This window comes from Lissotriton helveticus, chromosome 2_1 (assembly GCF_964261635.1).
Source record: "Lissotriton helveticus chromosome 2_1, aLisHel1.1, whole genome shotgun sequence".
NCBI classification, from domain to species: domain Eukaryota; kingdom Metazoa; phylum Chordata; class Amphibia; order Caudata; family Salamandridae; genus Lissotriton; species Lissotriton helveticus.
The window spans coordinates 401,289,170-401,314,777 of record NC_136059.1 but is presented as its reverse complement, the minus strand read 5'-3'; the positions used below and the strand labels follow the sequence as shown (position 1 = coordinate 401,314,777).

General features: G+C 47.4%; 1 protein-coding gene across 1 annotated transcript in view; it reads right to left on the bottom strand.

The window, feature by feature from the left end:
* The window catches only part of NNT (nicotinamide nucleotide transhydrogenase), a 480,843-nt gene that overhangs the window by 345,524 nt on the left and 109,711 nt on the right, over positions 1–25,608 (bottom strand). Inside the window, exons 5-8 of the mRNA XM_078675042.1 lie at positions 5,588–5,675; positions 3,352–3,440; positions 2,418–2,605; positions 812–945 (exon numbers count right to left, since the gene is read on the bottom strand). Coding sequence (XP_078531168.1) covers positions 812–945; positions 2,418–2,605; positions 3,352–3,440; positions 5,588–5,675 — 499 coding nt within the window. The remainder of the gene's footprint in view (positions 1–811; positions 946–2,417; positions 2,606–3,351; positions 3,441–5,587; positions 5,676–25,608) is intronic.

Genomic DNA, 25,608 nt, shown 5'->3' with positions numbered 1-25,608 from the left:
GATTATTAAACACATTTTCATAGATCTAAACCATTTGAAACCATCAGAGCTAATGAACAAAAAAGTATGAATGCCAAAATAAGAATTTTTGTAAAAGCCCATCAAACTAGAGGAGAAAGTTAAAAGGAAAAAAAACCAACAAGTTTATCGCATCTGCCAAAAGGTAGGAATTATTGAAAGGTCTGATCTAGGGTTTAACTATGACCTAACTGAGATGCTCCCCGACCCAAACTTCTCTTCAACGCACTGGGCCTGGTAGTGGACAAGCGAGATATTGCTGGTCACTGGGGCGCACAAGTACCCCCTACACTATAAGAATGGAAAGGGGGGTATGGATCTGTACATGGCTGCAGAGGGGGTGACATACAAAAGTAGAGGTTACCCCAAAAAGGTCAAGAAAATATGGGGTAGTTCGATGAGACACGATGGTCTGAGTCCGAACGACGGGGACACCCAATCCACTGCAACTGGGGTATCGGCTAAATAGTACCTTGCTGGACCCGGAAGGGAGGGAGGGTGGGTGGGGTGTGAGAGGCGGCCCTGCCGTTATGTGAACCAGGGTCTTAGATGTAATTATGTTTGTACTTTAATTTGTGTCCCTCCGAAGGTCACCAGAAGTGGGAATTACCCGGTGGCAGAATGAGGTCTAAGTGCAATTTTGTTGTTGCAGTTATGTCAATGTTTACAGTTGATGCTAAATAAAATAAAAATGTATTTTAAAATAAACTACGACCTAACTGCATACATTGAGGTTTTCTTGTGAAATGTGTCAAAGCACGAAGACAAACACACAAAGTTTTTTAACACCAACCTTATGCACATATAACTCTCCTGGCTTGGTAGTTTCAATGTTTCCTCCAGCTTCAGAAGCAAGATCAACAACAACAGAGCCTTCCTTCATCAATTCAATCATATCTTTACGGAACAAAATGGGGGCCCTCTTACCTGTAAAGTAAAAACAAAGTTACTGTTATAGTGGAGCTATATTTAACACTGCATACATGAGGGAAATGAGAATCAGTGGAAACACCAGTGTACTATTGGTAAGGGAAGCAAAGCAGATAAAACTGTCCAAGACAGTTCAGAGGATACATTAAGAAAAAAATCGGGGAAAAAACGCCTTTAAAAAGGTTTAGAGAAACCTTACGTTTAATACAAGTGAAGTCACACTAAGAGCAACAAGAGAAAACAATTTAACCCAACCAAGAGTTGCATCTTATACTGAGCCGGGGGTAAAAATATATCAAGAAAAAATATCTAATCATCACTTTGAGCAGAATACTGAAGCAGAACATAGCATAAAGAGGAGTTAATGTTAGCCGAGTACTTTTAATACGTGAAAACCTTCTACCATTTGCACTTCCCAAATTCACCCTGCTTTCTTACATGCATGCAAGCAAGCTCGAAACAAACACAATATAAATGAAGCTAGAGTAGACTTGGTTTACATACAGATGACCACTTCCAGTTGCTACCACAGCAGAACATCAGCATTTATGAAAGAGGCTCACAAATCAACCAGTAAACTGTGTTTGAAACATCTACGTTGCCAAAAGTGAAAAAGCTGAAACGGGGCTACAAATACATTGCAGAGATACCATATGTAGCACACAGGGCCATTTGAAAACAATGTTTAATAATTTAAGCATTGTATAAAATCGTTCTGTACCAGTCACCAACACAAAGGTGCACATAAACCCCTTCTCACCCACACACCATTCACGTACCATTACCTATTTATCCACTCTCCTCTGCTGCTAACAGCTAGGAATCTCCACCCCCCACAGCCACCAATGAATGGGCCTGCTAATGCTGCCAACATCAACACTCCCCCTGACTATGGGCCAAAGCAGGTAAGTGTGCTTAAGCTAAGCTCCGAGCATCTTCTGGCACATATTAAGATTTGTGCTTCCAAACACCATAAACCAACTGCCATCAAGGCACAACCCTCCCATTTCACACAGGGGGGATCTGAGCCCAGGCATCTCCATATCTCAGACTTCCTACGAGAAAAACAGCACTAAGTGTTCAAACTAGCGCCCAACCATACGACAGTCCTCATCAGCAAGCACAGCATCAGGTTTCCACACCCTAACGCGTATTGCCAACAGTGCCAACTACATCTCGAATGTAAGCTATATGTTTTTATCCACGTCAGAAAATAGTTTTTCCCACACAGACTTTTTTTTCCCAATTTAGACCAAAGTCTTATAATTTTAAAAAACAGAATCTCACATGCAACTGGTTAGAAAATTACTACAATTTAGGTCCCACAATGGAGAAGAGCATTTCAGAAAAATAACCACAATCTTTTACAGTCCACACTTGTTTGAAAACATAATTTTCCTTTTCTCTAAAAGACAGTAAAAGGTTTATTTTTTATATTTTTTTAAATAAGACGCCTTTACGACTCATACCAGGAATAAGAGCCGTGGTGATGATAATGTCAACTTCTTTGCACTGTTTAGCGAAGAGCTGCATCTCTGCTTCAATGAATTCCTTGGACATTTCCCTGGCGTAGCCTCCTTGTCCTTCCCCAGATTCTTTCAGATCCACCTCCAATGGCTCAGCACCGAGAGACTTGAACTGCTCCAAAGCAGCTGCTCTAATGTTGCATTAAAAAAAAAAGTAAGAGTTATTGCTGTGGGAAAGAAAGCAGGCTATAGGAATGCAGCCTAGTAGCACACACAGTACTGCAAACATTCTAGAAAAGAAACCTATAGAAAGCACAGAGATGCCTGGCTGGTTAAACACAGTCCACAATAAACTTGAGTCTAGTCTTACCGTATGAACCCATCTTCTACTACATATTCACAAAACTTAAAGACAAAGAATACTTATCAATGTTAGGCACTCGGTGATGTGTAAAGACTGGCTTTATTCTATCTGTGTGAACCAAAGTCCATAAAAAATGCCCAGAATAGGATAGGCTATAAACTTCAATAATTTATTTTTATCTATATAGAAAAGTTACTCAGTTTCTCAGAAAAAGAACCAGCACCAAAGAAAAAAATCATACTGGTTCATATATTTGTGCACAGGTTCATCAAATGGTCTAATCTACAAATCAGGTATCATTACAAGCTACATAGAACACAAAAGGCACTTTACTTTGATGGAGATATATGTAATGTATTTTGCTACAATACCCAAATCAAAGGATATCTGCACCAATGTATATAAAGTTTAAACATTATACTTGCCTGGACGTGAGGGAGAAAAGGCTGGTCTGTATTTATTTAAAAGTCTGAAAGGATGCAGTACCAGGCAGCTCTAATTATACACAGTTTAAAACTCAATTTATAATACCAGTTCCGTTTCATGTAAAAAAAAAAATAAGTCTCCACCTACCTGGTGTCAAAACCACGCACAACGGCTCCCATAGACCTAGCCGCTCCTGCTGCAGCTAATCCAGCAACTCCACCACCAATGATGAGAACCTATTATTGAAAAGAAAGAAAAAAAACACATGGGCGCTCTCATTTACACTGTTGCGTTATTCCAACGTATCAAGGAACAAATAAAAACAAGACAGCAATGAAGTTTTATAACTTATACTGTACAAATGTGAAAGTATTTGTCCAACTGCAAATTACAATTTTATAACCGCATACGAATCAAGACCCATGGCATGAAGGGGCGCGACTCAAATATGGAGTATCGCTGCAAATGTGTTACGTAGTGATATGCAACATTTGGGGAACACAATGTCCTAGATTTATTCTTCAATGTGACCACTTTGGCTCAAACAGCTTCGACAACACTATACCTCGTTAAATCAGTTTTATTCTTAGGGCTATGAAAAACACGCTGGAAAGGGAAGACTGCATAGTTCTGCATTTCATTACAGTCTGGCAAAAACAACTGCAGTTTCATGTTTACTTTGACGAACAACTCTATTCTCCGGAGTCTGGATTGTATCCTTGGTAGATCACTCAGTCGAATCCGGTACCTTGGGACAAGCAGAGCTCCAGCAGAGATGATCGTGGCAAGGGTCTGTGATCCATTTCACGTCAACAAGAAGCAAAGGAGTAATAAGGGCCAGTTTCCAAAACAAGTATATGGGTCATTGGAAGAGTGCCATAGGGACGTGTGTTTGGGTCAGACAGCCCGCTCTAGCTCGACGGCTGTGCTGGCCAGAAAGAATCTGCAGCCCCTCCACTTCAGCACACAACTGCTCACCTCAAAAATAGGGACCAAGCACTCGCCTTCTCTTGGAATGGCAGGCAGGGACTACTACTCACTAGTGTATATGTTTAACAAGTTTACTTTCTTTTTGTGGTCAATATATTGAGAACGTACAGGAATTTCAGTGAAGTGGTTTAACCTGCCCTCATGCAACAAAACAGCAGTAATCCCACACGTGGTAAGTGCCATGATAACCAGGGGAAGTGTTTAATGGCAACACAACTTTAATAAACAATGTATGTAAGTTTAAACCACATTCTAAACCGCACAAGAGATATGAATCTTTCGGAACCCCACTTTTACAAAGCCGCAAAGTTCAAATTCCTTCTTCATTACATAATATACATTTTTGCTTGAATTTTTATTTGTATTCCTTTAGAATGAAGCAACTTGAGCAGAAACCCTGTATTATGAACCATGACCATTCAAGGGGCCATAAACATCAAATTGGCAACAGATCAATAGTGAAAATCCTTTTTTTTTGTTTTAATTAAACAAACAGTAGGAGTACAATACACAGAAATCATAATAAAGACAAAGGACCAGAGCAGGAAAGTCAGGTGGAGCAGAACAAAGAGCTAAGGAAGGCAAGCTGTGCAGTTCTCCCACACCGAGAAGGGGGGATTTAATAGTGGACTTAAAAGCAAGAAGGGAGGATTCAGCGTGTAGTAGAACAACAAAAAAACATTACTGAGGAAGGGACACATAAGCTGAAAGTATCAGAAGATGGGGGGGAGTGGAGAGCGTTTGACAGAAATATAGAGAGGATTAAAGATATCCGATTGCAATGCTCGTAGAGAGGCACAACAGCACATGCTGTGAGGGCGCAGCTGGGGATATTCAGCATGGACTGAGACAGGATGTTGTAAGTTGTGCTGATAGTCAGCAAACCAGACAACGTGATCCGGATAGGGGCAATTCAAGTATGCTAGGCAAAGCTGAAGTGCATGTCAACAGTTCAGTTTAGTTTCTCATATTTGCAGAAAGAAATGGGTAATACCTCTGGCAGGTGAATAAGAGACTGATAAACTCTCTCATGTTCAAAGAGTTAATATAGGAAGGTTTCAGTGAATTTTAGAAATGTTCAGCAGCCTGAAAACCAGAACAACATAGATACTGGAGTAAATTTTTACACTAAGATGTAGTACTGGGGAGTATGAAAAGAGGCAGCTGCTAGAAAGAAAAAAACCTGCTTACCAGTGCCCTGGTGGAAGCACAATATTGAAATGGGGGAGGAGGATACAAAACACCTGCTTACCAAATTTCAAACACGTCAGCCTGAAATGAAAGCTCGTCTTAAGCAGAGCACACATTACAAATACGTGGTGTGTGAATATTCACATGTGAAAAGTGCAGAAAGAAATCTTAGCATTAGAACCCTTACATAAAAGAGACATACCTTAGCTGGAGGGACCTTGCCAGCAGCTGTGATCTGACCGGTGAAAAAACGACCAAAGTTATTTGCTGCAAGCACCACAGCCTTGTAACTGTTAAGGGAAACAACAAAAGTTCAGTATACTTTCATGATCGCATTATGATCATAGAGTATGAACTTTAAAAGAAAACAGGATGAATTTCACTGTAGAATGCTTGGGTTGTGATGAAACGTACTGCCAAGGTTTAATGTCTACCGATTCCCAATACTGAAACGAAGTACTTAACACAGGAACTCGTCTTCGACTTCCCAAGCATTTGAAAGCCTTTTTTATTTCAATATCCACCAGATCCGATGTTAAAAGCTGAAGGTGATCGATATGGGTGTCAAAAAGGAACTCAATCTGAAAATATGAGCGCTATCCAACCTGCAGTAAAGCTCAGTGTTCCACGTTAGGTTTCCTTTAATATGTGTCCTTGCAGTCATTTCTCTTTGCGCATGGGATGTACCTACAAACATTAGACGAGGGCCTTTTTGAAAGAAAACTACGGTAAGCAGAAGGTTTTACTGCACAGACCGGAAACCAGCTGTGCTACTTTTGCTGCTGCTTCCTTCCGTCAGTCAGGCCCTTCTCTGTTTCTCCTGGTTTTGAGCATCAATCTGTTACTGTACTGGCCACTTGTTTTCCTCTGCAGCTCCATGCTTTTCCAGTTCTGCCCCACAAGCAGGAGTCACAGGTGGAGGAAAATAACTGTGGATGGGCAAGAGGATTAGAGATAACACAGGAGAGGAAAACAAATGATAGCAAAGAGATTGCAGATGTTTGTGCCTCAGAAAGAAGTCTGAGGCGTATTTAATTTTTCTTAGGCTAAGACAAAATCCAAACATCTGGCATTTCTTGGGGGGCACAGACACCTGGATCTTTCATCTCACAATAACTCTAACGGGGTCACCGATAGAGTAACATTGTGAGATGAAGGATCTGTATGTCTGTGCCTCAGAAACGCGGTCAATCAATGCTGCTTGGACTTTTATTTTTATGGTACGAAAAAATACAAACAGCATCTGGCTCCATGCTGGGGCACAAAATTGTAAACCTGGAAAAAAAAAGTCACACCGGTTTTAATTTTTTCAACGGCCAAGATCAGATTCCAATAAGCCTCCGGCTCAGTGGTAGGCATAGACACAGTTCTTTGCCTCAGGAACGAGCCCGACCCGATCTGAAGGTTTTCTTTGCATAAAAAAAAAAATCCAATAATCTTCGAACACACAGCTCCTTCCTCTCACAATGATTTTCATTGCCACAATCATTTTGTGGCAAAGAAGCTGTACGAAATGAACTAAGAAGTGGGGATTGACAAGGGCCTTAGTCCTTCCTTTCAATACCCATCTCCCAGTTGATTTCCTCTGGGAGTAGAATGAAAGGGTGGTGGGGGGTGGGGGGGGGAAAGGGGGGGATGATGGAGGGGGAGTGACTGAGCTGCTACCCGCCCTCTCGCCTCGCTTCCTACAAATCATATTGTTCGTGCTGCGAAATCACACGTGAAGACATGAATCAGCTATTCATTTTGTTAAGGGAATCCCATAACATACATCCTAATACATTTCGGGTCAGCGCCATTCATCAAGGGGAAAATTAGCCAAAATGCCAATAATCGATGATCCAGGAAATATGTTCATCACAACTCTTTAAATTATGTCAAATGCAAAGATGTAAAATCAAAATATACCATCCATGATGTTTACAGAGTCAATAACGTGTGAAATTAACTATAAAAGTATACTAAAAATAAGTCTGTAGAGCAAAGTTCAATGCTTTAAAGAGGAAAAACGAAGAATATCCCGGTAAATCAGAAAACAAATTAAATTCTCTTTACAACCGTAAAATGCCAGAAAAGCCCGATGAGACCGACCAGTGCTAAAGAAATACCAAAAGTGAGGAAATAGCACAATAACTGTTTTAAAAACATGTCTGACACACAGGGTACTAGCCAGGAGCTCAACCTGGCCCCCTACAAAAACCTTAAGTTAGTGCAACTTGAGAACCCCTGTAAAGCTTGTGACATGGACATGGGGCCTAAACCCCTTAAGGCACATCTCCAGGAGTTGCTTGCTAAACACAATACAGCCTTGGCAATGGAACACAATTTTAATACAGGAGACAACACTTCAGTGAGGATGATGATGATGATGATGATTCCTCAGATACCCCTAACTGGGAGTACTTCTAACAGTACCCCAGAAGAAGCAGAAGACGAAGACCATCAGCTTAAAAAACTAGCTAGAAGTGTAGCCCTCAAGGCCAAAATCTTGTCCATCGAAAATGAAAGGGCTGAGATTGGCCTAGTACCAATCGCTAGTGGCAGCAAAATCATAAATAGGGAGAAAAATGAAGCTTTTGCCCCCAATATCCCCAAAGAGATTGTCCCTAAACATGTTGAAATCACCAAATGGTTTACAGCCTTTGAGAGGGCTTATAAGATGAGGAAACTCAGTCAAAAGCAATGGGTCTCAACTCTGAGAGCTTTTCTAAGGCAAATGCAAGGATAGACTCCTGACACTTAATGAGACAGATGCGGAGTCCTATGACCTCATGAAGGGAACCCTGATTGAGGGCTTTGGACTCACCACTGAGCAGTATAGAATTAAGTGCAGGGAGACTCAGAAAACCTGGAGTCAGTCCTGGCCTGGCTTCGTAGACTTCTCAGTCAAAACACTAGATGGTTGGTTCAAAGGAAGTCAGGTGCAAGATTATGAGGGGCTTTATAATTTTAGTTATGAAAGAGCATCTGTTGATTATCTGTACTTCTGAAAAGTTGCACCAATACTTGGTGGGCCTAGGATTGATTTCTGCCCAGGAGTTAGGGGAAGAAAGGTGGCATTGGGTCAAGACTAGAGTGTCCAAAAAGTCTCATGGAATAGGTGACCAAAAGAAAGGGGTTGCTAATCTCACCCCAAGGGAAAGATGTGGGACAGTCTAAGAAAAAAGTAGTCTCTCTTCCAAAGACCCCCAAAAACCTGTTCAAGAGGATGGGCCCCTGAGACACTTCACAAACCAAGGGTGGGTACCAGGGTAAGAACTGGGATTTCAAAAAGGTTTGGTGTTTGAATTTTAAAGCCAAAGAACAATGAACTGGAGACTCATCTTGTCAACAGCTTTCTCTAGTGCATCCCCAGTTATACTGGGGTGGCGAGTCTCCAAATAGGATCCTTGGTGTGCCTTGACCAGGTCAGAGAGCACATGGAAGCCACTTTAATCTCAGATGGTGTGGCAGGTGTAGCTGCCCTGGCAGTCTGGCCCAGTAATGTGGAAAAATACAGACACCAACCACTTATTATTGGGGTTAGAATGGAAGCACTATACAGGAGCAAGTGTCAGTATGGTGACTGAGAAAATGATATCCCCAGAGCAGTATTTGACTAGAGATCTATCCAGTCATCAATCCAGATAACCAGTGTAGTAAAATGCCCCTTTTTACATGGTTATCCCTCCCCTCCCCACACACCTTTCGCCCGACATCTGATGCAGTCTGACGATGTGCCCTGTATCCCTGCCATTCAGGCTCCCAGGGCCTGTGTTTGTTCCCAAAACTGTAAATTTGTACCCACAATTGGCACATCTCTGGACACAGGTAAGTCCCTTGTAAAAGGTACCATAGGTACCATGGGCAATGTGATCAGATAAGTCCTCTAAGGGCTGCAGCAGCTATTGTGCCACCCTTAAGAGGCCCTGTACCTTGACACCTCACAATGCCATTGCAAGCTGCATGTTTTGGTGCAGAGAAAATTGATGTTTCGACAGGGAACACATCCCGTTGTGTCATGCCTACAATAGACTGCCTGAGGCCTAGGTAAGGCGCCCCTCTAGCATGGTCCACTTGCACTCAGGTGAGGGTACAGTGGAATGAGCCCTGTACACCCAGAGTGTCTAACACCATTTTTAGACATTGTAAGTGTTGTAAAGCCATAAGGAGTATATGGTCTGGGAGTTGGTCATTGTGAACTCCACAGCTCCATAATGGCCTTACTAAAACCAAGGAAGTTTGGTAGCAAACGTCTCAGCACGTTAAACCCACACTGACGCCAGTGTGGAATTTGATGTAAAATGCACTCAGATGGCATCTTAGAGATGCCCCATGAAAAACAACCAGTCCAGGTGTGGTTCCCAAATGGCTGCACGACATTTGCCACCAGAAAGGTGTATGGGCCCCTAGGTAGAGAGTCTCAAATCTCTGGGTACAGAAACAAAGCTGATCCTGGTGTCATGCCTCCTCCCCCAGGATGAGCTGGGTCCACAAAGGGGAAGTTTCAGAGGCGCCTTTGGAAGCTGTCCCTGCCTTTTGCTGCCCCCAGCAACTGGCTCCTACCGGTTCTGCCCACCACTTTGGTGGGAAATCCAAGCAAGAAGAGAGGTGTGCCTACCTTTGCCAACCCCACACCTTGGGCGGTGAGGTGAAGTATAAATCTCTTTCCCCTCTATCTTGCAAATGAGGGGGAATCAGCCAATTAGGCACAGGCTCATGCCCCCCCCTCCCACTGGAAGGTGGCACTATAGAGTGGTGTACCCACCCCATGGAAGGGACCCATTGGTCCTGACATGCACACCGCTTTTAACACCTCTAAATCTAGTACTTAGGGGCCACCCTGAAACGTGCCTCCTCAGATCCTAGGAAGAAAAAAGCAGGACTGAAGAGCTGTGCTGACCCAGGAAGAAGAGGACACTTACAGCTTTGGCCCCAGCCCTACCAACCTGTCCCGTCTACAACATGCCTACAGAGAAGAACCTGGTGTGTCCAACAGCCAGCAGCCCCCCAGAGGCCTTGCCCCGCACTCACCTTACAGACTGTCTCCCATGAGCACTGGATTTGCTCAACAAAAACTCCAAGACCAGAATCCGGATTCCGTCGACTCCTCGATTCTGCATTAGACACCCAAAGGCTCAAAACCCCAAGGTAGTCCCCCTAGCGATCCTAAACTGGGATATGGTGATCTGCAACCTCCTTCAAGACGGACTCCTGAAGCATCATCCTGAAGGGTACCCCCTGACTGCAACCGGAACTTGTAAAAAAAAAAAAAAAAGTACACCAAAAGACACCCCTTCACCAGACGCCCCACGGCCTTGGGTGTCTCAACCGACTGTGTCCAGGCATCCTCCAAGAGTCCAACTTACATCTCTAACCTTCCCGAGCCTGCAGCTCCATTGAGAATTACAGGGTCTCAGACATCTCCCTGACACCTTGTGCCCAGCCGCCCCAGTGCCGCTGGTGGTGAAGTTCCTGTGCTGATTGTTGGCCCTTGCAGTGCCGACCATAACCCTAGGAGCTTTGCTCCCACACCAGACTGGCCTGCACTCTGCACCCACCCTCCCAGTGCCGCTGGTGGTGCAACTAGAGTGGCTACCTAGACCTTGGGGAGCCATGGTCCTAACCACGATAAACTTCCACTTGTAGGAAGTTTACTTACCTGTGAAACCGATCATTTTTCTCAGATAGGAACCCATGTTACGTGATTTTTGGCCTAAAATGTTGTGTTGAACTGTTTTGTATTGGGAAACGAGTAACAATAACTCTAGCCAAGGAAAGTCTTACTTACCTTGTATTGTGAGTTCCTTATTTGTAGTATCTAGGCATACCACCCCAGTACACAAAGTAATCTAAAAGTAACCGAAAAGTATTCTAAAAGTAATTGTGTAATGTAATCTGCTTTTTGAATCAATAACAACCTGTAACTATTGCAAATGTAACCACAACTGCATTTACTTGTGAAATCCTATATTTGAGAGTATATTTTACTCACCTGTGCTAAGTATTGTATTGTATTGTAATTGCATTTATTTAGCGCTTACTACCCCGGACGAGGCGCCGAAGCGCTTTTTCGGCGAGTAGCGCGCTACTCCGGGACCTATAGAGGATTAGTGTTGAATTAGTATAGTGAAACATGCAAGTACATTTTAAGTGGTGGATCGATTAGTCACTTAATTGGATTTGGAATGATGGCAGAAGGATAGAGAAGGACAAAGGTTTGTATTTATATAGCGCTTGTTGACGCACGCTATTCAGGAAGCCTAAAAAGGATTAGTGGTGAATTAATATGGTGAAATAGGAGGTAATTTCAGTGGTGGATATTAGTCAGTTACTTGGAGTGAGAAGGATAGCGGAGGGATAAAAGGGGAAGAAAGATTTGCATTCATATAGCACTTGTTACCCCTGATGGGTGTTGAAGCTCTTTTCTGGCGAGTAGAACGCCACCCTGGAACCCATAAAGGATTACTGTTGAAAATTAGTATAGTAAAAAAATATGAAATAATTTGATTAGTGGATAGGTTATTCAGTTATTTGGGTAGTATATTAGTATAGTTTAATATGGAATTTGAGAAGTGAACATGTTAGTCTGTTCATTTCGATTGAAAAGGATAGTGGAGGGATAAAAGAGTGAAGATTTTTTTTTTTAAGGTCTTAGCAGTAGGAGGAGGCTTTTGGTTGATTAAAAAGATGCAAGGAGGGGTAGAGTAGGAGAGTCTAGAAAGGTTTTTTTTGGCAATCAGAGGTGGTATGGGGTTTGAGATAAATGAGAGAGTGGACGTAGAGGATATATTGATAATTCTATAGGATGAGAGATAGGGTAGTGCATTGGAAAGGGTAGCAGAAGAAGTTTGAGATGAGTCAGAAGGTTGGGCTAGAAGATATATTGAGCGAAATGTAGGCTGAGATGGGTAGTGCATTGGAAATGCTAAATTAGAAGTAAGTGACAAATATATAGATCCATAATTACATTGAGAGTATATAGATACATAAAGGAAGTAAGTATATGTAGATTAAAGATATTGATAGAGGCACAGGATGAGAAATAGGGTAGTGCATTGGATATGCTTTTTCAGGAGAAAAGTAACAGACACACAGATCCAAGTACATGGAAGGTACATAGATGCACAATGGAAGTATGTGCATGTAGACCAAAGATGATTTTTATTGATTTATTATTATTATTATTATTATTATTATTCTTTCTCTCAACAACATAATTATTTTACAAGTTTATACAATGTAATACACACAAATAGGTACATATGTATAGTGAAAAAAATGCTTGTATGCAGGGGGATATGCTGTAAATTTCTGATTGCGTATGGTGCTTATGTGGGGAAGAGCCAAATCTTGAGTAATGTTCTGAAGATAAGGTGGTTGTCGGTGGACCTTATATTGGGGGGTAAAGAGTTCCATAGTTTGGCTGCTTGAACAAAGAAGGATTTATCATATCTCCTGTCCCCAACAGAGCCAGCAACACTTTCACTAGTCCTCCGAGGGTCCCCACTTCGGCTCACCCAATCCACCCTACCATGTCTCCTGTCCCTGGCATCAGCATTTCCCCTACACCTGCGATCTCCGCCCACCCAGTGCCCCCCTCGGTCGAGGAGACTGATACGCTCCCTATGCCCCCTGCCCCTGAGAGAGCCAGACCTCTAATGGCCACCTTCACTAGTCACCCTGACCAAGGCACCCATTACAGAACCACCCCTAGACCTCAAAGCCCCTCCCCGCCAGTCATCCACCTAAATCGCGAGCTAGATACTCCCCCCTCCAAAGATCCCTGAGCCTGCTCCAGCCAACCCACTGCCACTGTCACATGCCCCTTCAACTGATCTGGAAACATCGAACCCTCATCCCTTCGTACCCCTTGTTTATACCAATCTTGAAACTTTGCACTCCAGAGCAACCAAACTCACCCAGAACATTCATAGCTCCATTCTGGACCTTATGAACCTCCTTCACCTTGCAGAGGTCGCACCGGCTAACCTCAAGTCACCGCACACCTCCCCCCCCCACTGAACACCGAACCTCTCAAGCAACCTCTCCCGCTACCTCTGAGACATCTTCGCCCACGCAAACAACCTTGCCTCCTCTCTGAAGAGGAATCCCGGGCTCTCGCACTGGCATACAACGCTCCCATAACCTCCTCCAACGCTCTGGACCTCACCGGTAACGAAATCCTAGACATCCTCCAAGACCACAACTCTACCCCAGCCATCCCCCGTCCGCTAAATACGAGTCCCGAACACCCCATCAGCACGGTCACCATCAACCCAAACAGGTTAGCTACCCTACACAACAGAAGTGTGGTAAAAAGCAATCTGGCGCCTGTAGTTCTATCTGACCAGACTCCTCACTCTCCTCCCGACATCCCCTTATCTGGTCTTTTAATTAACTGCCGTTCAGCAGTCAAACATGCCGCTGATATTGCTGACCTCATCCTGGTCAAAAACCTAGACCTAGCCATACTAACCGAATCCTGGCTAAAGGAATACTCTTCCCCTTGCCTGGATATATTAGTCCCACCCAACTACAACATCGCCAGACTGGATAGACATTCCAATAAGAAAGGAGGAGGCATAGCCTGCATCTACCGTTCCTCCTTGCTTGTCACAGAACTCGTAACGGACACCTCAGACTCCTGCGAATACCTTGCACTCTCCGTTTGCAGCAACTCATTACACCTCTGCAACTTGCACATCTTCTACCACCCACCAGGTCCAAACGACGCTTTCACTGATCACCTTCTGGAAATCATGACAACAAGAATTTCCTCCAAGGCCACAGAGGTCTTCCTGGGTGATTTTAACCTGCATTGGAATGACGCGAAAGATCCCTACGTCAATGCCATCAAAGACCTTCTAACTGACAAAGCCCTGACCCAAGCCTGTTCTATGCCAACACACTCAAAAGGAGCCATCCTCGACTGGATCGTTTCAAAGGAGTTCGCTGTAAAGCTTATCTCATAGACCCCTGTGACTAGTCTGACCATCACTGCATATCCTTCATTTTACCCGGGACCCGCAAACAAAGTCATCTCAACCGGTGATTCCCAAACGCTGGACCAGAGACACTAAGAACCTAGACTATATGAAACTCGAGGCTCGCTGCAGATCTGAACTATCCCCCCCCTTGCACATAACCAAGGTTAACGATCTCAATGAACACTACTCATCGTCCATTTCAAAAATCCTGGATGACCTTGCCCCTCTAAAACTAAAAAGAACACAATGCAAAGACAGAAACCCTTGGTTTACTGGCTCCCTTAACATGGAGAGGAGATCCCTACGTCAATCTGAAAGAATTTGGAGACAACACCCCTCTGCAGCTCATCTAAAACTTCTGCGTCAGGCAAGAAATGCATACAACAAGCACATCATCAATTGCAAAAAAGAATACTTCAGATCGGAACTGGGGAACGCCAAGAATAGACCCCAAAAGCTCTTTGAACTGGTCAAATTCCAATCTAATAAACTGGCTAAAACACCGAAAGAATCCCCCCTAAATCACTAATATCGTCAGATGAATTCTCCTCCTTCTTCACTGATAAAATCACGACATTAGGAATTGAACTCAGTACCACCACCTGCCCCCAACCCCCGCCTGCTCTGCCTCACTCTTCCGCTCTTTCCATCCCGGCCTCTCCTAAAAACAAAGCCCGCTGAACTGACTTTGAATACTATAATGAAAACTCCATCTCAAAAATACTCTCTACATTAAAACCAAACAACCACTTCAATGACCCGCTACCCTCCAACTGCCTCGCCGCTGCCTCCCAATCCATCGTTCCTTGCTGATCTACAATTATCAACGCCTCTCTCCAGCAGGGATTGATCCCGGACCCTTTGAAAGCCGGCCAAGTCCTCCCTATCTTGAAAAAACCTTCACTGGACCCAGCCTCCCCTGACAATTTCAGACCTATCTCCGATATCCCGCTTCTAGCCAAAGTATTGGAGAAGTGTGTTCAACAGCAACTTAGCCAGCACATCAACAACTTCCACCTACTAGATGACTTCCAATCTGGATTCAGACCAGGGCACAGCACCGAAACTGCTATGCTCCACATCGTGGATGATGCCCTCTTAGCCCTAGATCAAGGCAAAACAAACCTTCTAATCCTCCTTGATCTATCCTCCGCCTTCGATACGGTCAACCATGAAAAATGACTTGAACGCCTCAGACTCAGGATGGGTCTGGATGGGTCTGGATGGCGTGGTACTAGAATGGTTCAGGTCCTTCCTCCACAACCGCTCTCAGAGATTCCTCATCAACGGCAAACTATCAGCTCCCACCCCCGTCACTGTCGGAGTACCCCAAGGTTCAACCCTCTCCCCCACCCTCTTTAACCTTTACCTAGAGCCACTCACTGAAGTTTTTCTTGCCGCCAACATCTCCTACCATATGTATGCTGACGACACCCAATTATACATCAACATCTCCTCGCTCAATGAGATCGTCGCCCTGAACGAGACCCTGAAATTAACTGTCCAATGGCTAGCCAATAACCAACTCAAACTGAATGCAAAGAAAACTGAATTTCTCCTAATCTCCCCATCAAAAGCCAACCCGGAGACTCAGACCTGGATTAAGACCATCACAGCCCTGAACTGCCCACCGACCGTTGTGGACTGCCAAATCCCTGGGCATTATCCTCAACAGTAACCTCAATATGAGAGACCACATTAACTCGATGGCCAAAGCAGCCAGGTTCCACTTGAGCTACCTCTGGAAGCTGAAACCTTTCATCGAAGCACCGGACTTAAAAACGGCAGTTCAGGCACTGGTCATCTCCAGACTGGAATACGGCTGTTCCACCCTCACAGGATTACCTAAAACCTCCTTAGCGCCTCTAAAAGCCTGCCTCAACGCGGCTGCCAGACTACTCACAGGTACCAGGAAGTTTGACCACATCTCTCCACACATGAAGGAGCTGAACTGGATCCCCCTGGAAGCCAGAATCCAGCTGAAATTGGCCTGCACTATACACAAGGCCCTGTACACAAACTCCCCTGCTTATTTGGCACAGAAACTAGTGATATCCGGGGGAAGCAGGAACTCCAGGTCCGCCAGAAACCTCCTGCTCCAACCTGCCACCTTTAAAAAAAAAAAAAGAACCTACAACAGGGCGTTCAGCGGAGTAGCACCAAGAATTTGGAACTCTCTTCCACCCTCCATCAGGAAAATCCCTCTTCTAGCACGCTTCAAAAATGAGACCAAAACCTTCCTCATGGGAAATTCCTCGCCTAAGGCCTGCCTTCAATCACCCCATTGAGCGTGCTACACCTTGACTACCGCCTCCCTAATCACCAACTGCCCTCGACGAGAACATTTGGAACATTGTTTTTGCTTCTGACTCTGACCATGACTGTAACCATACTTGTTGTTCTTGTTTGTCCCTGCACCTTTTGTATGTTCAACAATGTATACCTTGTAAAGCGCTCTGATACCCTCACGGGTCACGTTCGCGCTCTATAAAACACAAAAATAAATAAATAAATAAAAAGGATGTGTCACCCATGGTTTTTTTCTTGTATGGTGGGATTTTGAGGCGAGTTGCTCCTTTAGAGCGGAGGTTCCTTTGTTGAATGTGTTCGGTGATTTTATTCCTGTTGAAGAGTGGTCCCAATTCCATGTATTGCTTTGTGGGTGATACAAAGCAGTTTGAACATGGATCTTCTGGCAACTGGTAACCAATGCAGGGCTTTCGAGGCAGGGGCGATGTGGTCTCGTGGTTTGATATGCAAGAGTAGCCTGGCAGCAGAGTTCTGAATCCGTTGTAGTCTTGTCATGGTCGTTAAAGGTGATCCGTGGTAGAGGCTATTGGCGGAATAGAGTTTGGAGAGAACAAGGGAGATGGTAGCTTGGACCTGTGTGGAAAGCCCAAATGAGGGAAAATGTGTTGCGTTTTTATAGTAGCAAAGCTTGATCTTGCTAGTTTATCCACTTGGGCATTCATCCACAGCTTGGAGTCCATGGTCATTCTGAGGTTTCTTACTTCCTTTGATACTTTAGGCAGTGATCCCAGTGCATCAGGCCATGCGGCAAGCGGGTTGTAATGTTTCCAATCGCCACACGTGACTATTTCGTTTTTGAAGCATTCAATTGGAGATGGCTCCAGGTCATCCACTGATCCACTGCTCTGAGACAGTTGAAAATTGGTGATTTTCCAATGTCTTTGGGGCATTCTAGTTGGAGTATTTGCGTGTCATCTGCATAGTTATAGCACGTAAGCACAAGTTACTACTTGTGTAACGATATATCTGTAAGAGACATTAGTTAGTATTAGATTCCTTACCTTAGAATATCCCCAGGCGTCAGACTGGATCCGGAAATTTTTGCGTAGCAGTACCCTTGCGCGTCGGTAGGCGTCGTCTGCGGCTCTGCGTCCGTCGTCGGCGTCGTGGGTGCCGTGATGACGTCGGAGTACTTAGACGCCGCCTCCGCGTGCTGACGTCAGTTCTTAGACACAGCTTTTCCGCGCCAGAAACGCAGAGCCATGTTAAAAACCAACACTGGTGCCATTGAAACTAGGGCCCTGAAAGGGGACAACCCTAACCCTAGATATTGGTTCGCAGAACGGGGAGGATGGGTGGGTCGGTAAGGAATCTAATACTAACTAATGTCTCTTACAGATATATTGTTACACAAGTAATAACTTGTGCATCTGAAAGAGACACGTTAGTATTAGATTCCTTACCTTAGAATAGATACCCCAGCAATACCAACCCCGGTGGTGGGTCTGCGAACCAATAATCACACCAGAAAGTCCTGCAGGACGTAACGGCCAAAGAAGCCATCCCTCCGGACTTGGCTGTCCAGGGCAGTGGTAGTTGCCGTGGCTCGGGTAGAATGAGCCCGCAATCCAGCAGGAGGCTCCTTTCTAGCCAAGGAGTAGCATGCCTGGATACACAGGATGATCCACCGGGAGATGGTCCTCTTGTGCACCGCTTTCCCCTTCTTCGCGCCCACGTAACCAACAAAGAGTTGGTCATCCACCCGGAACTGGCGTGTGCGATCCAAGTAGAATGAGAGCGCACGTTTTGGTTCCAGACGGTGGAGCCGCTTTTCCTCTTTAGAGGGATGCGGTGGCGGGAAGAAGGTTGGCAAGGTGATAGACTGCCCAATGTGGAAGGCCGTGACAACCTTGGGCAGGAAAGAAGGTTTGGTACGCAGCACCACTTTGTCCGGGTGGACAGAAAGGAAAGGTGGAGTACAAGAAAGGGCCTGGAGCTCACTCACTCTCCTGGCAGAGGTGATGGCAACCAGGAAAGCAGTCTTCAAAGTCAGAAGGCAAAGAGGACAGTTGTGAAGTGGCTCAAAGGGAGCGCACATCAGAAATGTAAGAACCAGGTTCAAGTCCCACTGAGGCATCACAAACGGAACAGGAGGAAACGTGTGCGTGATGCCCTTAAGAAATCTATTAACAATAGGGGACTTGAACAAAGAAGGTTGATCAGGCAGCCTGAGAAAGGCTGAAAGGGCAGAAAGGTAGCCCTTGATAGTGCCCAGAGCAAAGCCCTGCTGGGCAAGAGAAAGAAGGAAGAGAAGGACCTCAGAAAGAGGGGCATTGAGGGGATCCACAGCCTTTGCCGTGCACCATGCCACAAATCTGTTCCACCTGCAGGCGTATACAGACTTTGTGGAGGGACGCCTGGCTGCCAGAATGATGTTACAAACTTCAGGAGGCAAGTCAAATGGCCTCAACTGTCGCCGCTCAATCTCCAAGCATGGAGGTGGAGACTGGACAGGTTCGGGTGGAGGACCGTCCCCTGCTGCTGCGACAGAAGGTCCTCCTGAAGAGGCAGACGAACCGGGGGATCGACTGACATACCGAGTAGCTCTGGATACCAGTACCTTCTCGCCCAGTCCGGAGCCACAAGGATGACTTGGGCCCGGTCGCGCTTGATCTTCTTCAGCACTCTGGGCAGAAGTGGCATAGGCGGAAAGGCGTACAACATACCGCAACTCCACTCGCGACGAAAAGCGTCTCCGAGCGAGTGCCGCCTTGGAAATTCCAACACGCAGAACAGATGACATTGCGCGTTCTCTTCGGTGGCGAATAGATCTAACCAAGGCTCTCCCCATCGCTGAAAGAGGCCTTGCGCCACGTCCGAGTTCAGACGCCATTCGTGATCCATCATGCACCGACAGCTGAGCTCGTCCGCCCTGGCTTTCAGAGAACCTGCCAGGTGTTGAGCCACCAGGGTCACGCCCTGGCGTTCCAGCCATTGCCAAAGGCGAAGAGCCTCTTGACAAAGGGTCCACGACCCCACCCCGCCCTGTTTGTTGCAGTACCACATGGCGGTGGTGTTGTCCGTTAACACCTGCACTACACTCCCCCGGACAGAGGGGAGGAATGCCTTCAGTGCCAGACGAATCGCCCTGAGCTCCAACAGGTTGATGTGGAGCCGGGTCTCCGCCGGAGACCAGAGGCCTCTGATCTCCGCCTCTCCCATGTGGCCTCCCCAGCCCTGGAGGGACGCGTCCGTCACAACTACGTGCTCCGGTTGGGTAAGTGAGAGGGATCTGCCGCTGACCCAATCGCGGTCCGTAAGCCACTACTGCAGCTGTCTCGCAGTGCCCTCCGAGATCAGGACGTGGTCGGATAGGTTGCCCTGATGCTGGGCCCACTGAAACTTCAGGTCCCACTGCAGAGCCCGCATCCGCCACCTGGCGTGATGCATCAGTAGGATGCAGGAGGCCATCAGCCCCAGAAGCCGCAGCATCAACCTGACCGAAACCCGGAATAACGGATGAAAGATGGGAATCAGAGCCTTAATATCCCGGACCCGCTGTTCGGGCGGATAAACCCGAAACCGCGCCGAGTCCAGAACCGCTCCGATGAAGAGGAGCTTCTGAGAGGGGCACAGGTGTGACTTCGGCACATTGATGGAGAACCCCAGCTGGTGCAGGAGGTCTGCCGTCGTCTGGAGGTGGCTGACCACTGTCTGGGGCGAGCCCGCCTTCAACAACCAGTCGTCGAGGTAGGGGAAGACTGAAACCCCTAACCTGCGCAGATGAGCTGCGACCACCGCCATCACCTTAGTGAACACCCGTGGGGCGCTGGTAAGGCCGAAGGGGAGCACGGTAAATTGAAAGTGCTCGTGGCCAACCATGAACCGCAGGTAGCGCCGGTGGGCAGGCAGGACGGGGATATGAAAGTAAGCGCTACCATCCAGTCTCCTGGGTCCAGGGCAGCCAGGACCTGAGCCAGTGTCAGCATCTTGAACTTCTCCTTCCGGAGGAAGCCGTTGACGTTCCTTAGGTCCAAGATAGGGTGCAGGCCCCCTTTGCCCTTCTTGGGTACCAGAAAGTAGTGGGAGTAGCAACCACACCCTACTTCTGACCCAGGAACGCGCTCGATGGCCCCCTTGGCAAAGAGGGCTGTAACTTCCTCCTGCAGAAGTCGCAAATGATCCCCCAATACACGGTGGTTCTGCGGTGGCATGGCTGGAGGAGTCGCCTCGAAGGGGAGGGAGTAGCCCCTTCAGACGATTTGCAGCACCCACCTGTCCGATGTGACAGTGCAGTGATTTATCAAAGGAAAAAAGGACACTTGTAACACTTTAAAACCGTTGGTTGCGGAAAAAGTGATTGGAAACCCTCAAAGAAAACAATGTAATTTTGGGGAGTGCGGTATATGTGTTTCATCCGCCCCACATTGAAGTCATGGCAGTTATCATTGGGTATTCCAAAAAGTGGTAGGTGCCGACCTCAACCAGAGGTACCTCCAGTCTCAAAGTGCAGTGTCAGAGATAGAGGATTTATTCCCACAAAAAAGTGTACAAAACAAACTTTACAAAAAAGGAAAAAATTGTTAAAAATAGAGGAAAAAGCACCCAAAAAAGTGTAATGGGGGTGAGCTCCCTCAAGTTAAAACATGTTCATACTTGAAAAAGATCGAGTTACTAGATCTATTGGTATTAATAAATTGTCGACATGTTTCAGCTCCTATGGCCCTAGGGGTCTATGAAGCTTTCGTCAGGACTAACAAACAGGTACTGGTACTCACACGATTTGTGCGGTATGCTGCAATTGGTCAGTCTCTACCAATCGTGATGCTAGGATCAGCGTTTTCTGAAAGAAAATGATACATAGACATACAACAATTCATAGTTGTCTATACAGTTTGGTTGTGCTGTAGGGAAAATTGTCTTCATAATCTGTTTTTTGTGGGACAATGATTATTTTTTATAATAATTTATAACATTTTTATGTATTCATTAAGCTTTTGCGCTTGTTAGTTGGACTCAAGGAATGTGAGCAATAAACATTTTGAACATTGGCAGTGACGTAGTGTAGAGTTTTTTTGGTAGGAATAGTCTACTGTTTCATAGTATGGGTTATTATTATTAACAGGATAGGTTATTATATCGTGTTACCTTCGTAACCCGCTATATCATAAAAAGTAGAAATTATGCGTGGAATGATCTCTTAGGCAACGTTACGTGCATCTGGGGAAGTGACAGCTGGTTAGCAATTACCCCCAGACGTTAGTTCCATTGCTCGCTGCATGTATGAAGCAGTATCAAAAATGGCGAGAGAAAGTTTAAACGTGCAACGTTACATGCATCGCGAACAACAGCGACTTAGCCTGCATGCAGCCCCGTTAGGAAGGTGACGGTTGTTTGGCAATTACCCCCAGACGATAATCCCATCGCTCGCTATATATGTGGGGCAATATTTTAAAAAGCGAGGAATAATATAAACATAAACATAAACATGCAGCGTTGCGTGCACAACGAACAAAAGCGGCTGGCCTGTAACTAACCCCAGTAGGAGTGAGTGGCAGTAACGCAGTGATCGCGCCTCATGTAGGCACAAAGCTAAAGGTCTCAGTTATTATAGCCACAAGGATTCCATGGAACGCGCATTATGCTTCAATGAATCAAGAAAGTGCAAAGTTGAAAAGTAGAAAAACAAAACAGGTCCTACCTGTATTCTAGAAACGCTTCTCATCAGCGGGGTTGCAGCTATTAAAAGCGCAGTGCTAGGTGGAGAGGGAGACCAGATTAGAGAATGGCTCGCGCCCCTTACCCGGGAAGGTATAAAGACTGTGCAGACTCCATTACCCGCGGCGAGGCTGTTCCTCAGTCTTGTGCTGGCTCTGCCCCCGGATGTCAAAGGGACGGCTGAGGCTCCATATATTTAAAGGGGCAAGCCTAGTTTCCTGGTCCTATTGTTTAAAGAGACAGGGGGATGGTAGAAAGTTTATCTTTACTATATATTCTCTTGCGGGATCTGAAACGCTGGTTGGTGGATTAATAGGGATGTTAATTAATGAAATATTTGGATGGTGCCCCCAAACAAACCAAAAAGTCAGAAGGATTCGTTGGTGTTTCTTTTTCTTACGTACAGTTCACTTATGTTTCATTCTATCATTTTTTTGGCAAACTGGTGCCACGGAACGGAATCGTTAAGGCCATGTTCATGGGTGGCAAGTCGATCCACCCACCTTTGTTCTTTCTCATGTAAAGTTTTTTCTGGGTTGCGTGACTTGTCCATGAGCATTTCAATCACTGTGTGTCAGTGCGCCAGTGGAGGTGGTGATGGCGAACCCTGCCCCCCACTGGCGTCACATGGGCCTGAAAGCACGGACTAGGAGGGTTTTGAGGCGGATGCTGCGGGGGAAGGTGTGGACTGACCTCGCCGCTGCCCCCGACAGCCCAGACGGCGGTTCCCACGGCTGCCACCGCGTTGGGTATTGCCCTGCGGAGCGTGGCTGGCGGCGCGTGTGGGCGCACCCCTTCCGTGGCCACGAAAGGAGTGAAAGGCAGCCGATTGCTGGCGCTGGCCCGAGAGGCCCAAGGACTTGGCCGTAGCCCTGGAGTCCTTAAAGCGCTCAAGCGCATGGTCTGCCTTGTCGCCAAAGAGGCGACGGCCATCGAACGGCATGTCCATGAGTGTGCTCTGGACATCTGCCGAGAACTTGGCGGACCTCAGCCAGTCGTGGCGTCTGACCGCCACCGTCGTTGCCATCGCTCTACCTAGCGAGTCGGTGGTATCCAGCCCACACCTGATAGAATACTTGGCTGCATCCCGGCCCTCCACAAGGGCTTGGCAGAGTTTGGCCCGTACCTCCAACGGACACTCTGGCAGCACTTCCGCGACCTTATCCCACACAGAGTGCGTGTAACGTCCCAAGAGGCAGGCGGTGTTGGAAGACCGCAGGCCTAATGTAAATGTAAATGTAAATGTAAAGGAATTTATATAGCGCAAATCACCAAGCGGTTTCTAAGCGCTTGCTTAGGGAACCCGTCCTGGTATTCCCCTGTGAGATAACCCCGGCAGGGCATACGCAAGGTGAAAGCCAGGCATCCCACCGCGAGGGGCCGTTGTGGAGATTAAGCAAGCTATTGCCCAGAATCGCAGAGTGTGAACCCGTGAATCGAGTAGGCACCGGAGCGAGAATTGTCAAGTCCATGGACATTTTAGGACTCAAGACCCCGCCGAGCCAGGAATTGAACCCTGGTCCCGGGCTGACCTCTGCTTCCAGGTCTGCCTCCTCTAACCAGTGAGCCACACTTCTCCTAGACCGCAGGCCTAGACTAAGGGATGAGAAGATCTTCTTCCCATACTGGTCATACCTCTTGGATTTCCTGTCTGCGGTCTGGGAATTGGAGGCCTGGATGACCAGGCTCTCGGGGGTAGGGTGGGAGGACAGGAAACATGGGTCGCCCAGGGCTGGGCGGTGGCGTCTGGCCACGTTCCTATCTACGGGCGAACCCGTAGCGGGCTTGGACCAAGTGCCCAGAAGAACGTCGGTCAAGGCCTCATTAAAGGGCAGCAGAGGCTCGGCCGAGCTTGACTGCGGTTTAAGGACCTCAGTGAGGAGGTTAGTCCTCACGGCCGCGACGGGGAACTCAAGGCCCAAGGCCTTGGCAGCCCTCATCAGCACCACACTATATGTTGCCCCCTCCTCCAAAGCTACGGTAGGATGGGAGACAAAACCAGTGTCTGGAGAGGTGTCCAGACCACTGGCCTCCCCAAGGTCTCCTGTCCAGTCCTCATGAGACTGACACTCCCTGGTCAGAGGGTCCTCAGACCCCTCCCAGTCCTCTTCATCACCCATCTCCTGAAACTCAGGGTTCTCAGCTAATGGGGCCTGTTCATTGAAGTGAAACTCCCCAAACGACGTCTGGAGCGGCGCCCATCGGGGCCGTCCCGGCGCCCGAACAGGAACGAAGGTGGAACCGGGGACGGCGCCGCCCGAGGACGGCGCCGGAGGCGACACCTGAGGGTCCGACGCCGGGGAGGTCGTAAGGTCCACCGGCGACGAACCAGATCCCGAAGGAGGTCCAGCGGCGTCATGCGGCGCCGGCGGCGCTGGAACAACCGAACCCCTCGGCGCCGGGCCCGAAGGCGCTGGCGGCGTCGGGATAACGGGAACCTGCGGCACCGGGCCCGAAGGAGTCGGCGGCGCCGGGGCCGGGCCCGAAGGCGTCGGCGGCGCCGGGGCCGAAGCACCCGACTGTGTCGGGGCAGATCCCCCCAACCCGCTAGGGGTCCCAGACGGGTCCGCTGGGCCCGAAGGCGCCGCGGAGCCCGTCGGAGGAGAGAGTTTCCTCATGGCCATGAGGAAGTGCTCGATCTCCTCCGGCGTCGCGTTGAGCCCAGGGACCGTAGGGTATGGGGCCGGACGCGGCGCCTGCGACTCAGTCGGAGCCGCGTGGGTGGTGTCACCTGAACCCCCGGCCGCATCGCGCGAGCGTCGGGGGAGTCCGAGGAGCGATGATGCCGCTTGGACTTCTTGTGCCGCTTACCGGACGACGACTTCGACCCGGAGGAGTGCGGCCTACCCTCGGAACTGTGGTGGCTCCGAGCCCGCGACCTGTCCCTCGACCTCCCATGGGATCGGGACCTCTCGCGGCGCGGGACCGACTGCCGGAGTTCGAGCCGCCTGCAGGACCGCTCCCGTCTGGCCTTCGAAGAGAGGGCCCGGCAGTCGGAGCAGGCCTTGTTGTCGTGGTCGACGCCGAGACAAGATAAACACACGCGGTGAGGATCCGTGCCCGACATCAGGCGGTCGCAATCCTCGCAGTGTTTAAATCCGGGCAACCCTACGGCACCGTCGGAGTCGATAGACTTCGAGAACAATCAAAAGTGATCAAAAAGTTAGTCAAAAAATGACTAGGGTTACTGCTTTTTCCAGATCTGCGCTTGCTGGCGTGGAAAAAAGAAGAACCGACGTCAGCACACGGAGGCGGCGTCTAACGACTCCGACGACGTCATCACGGC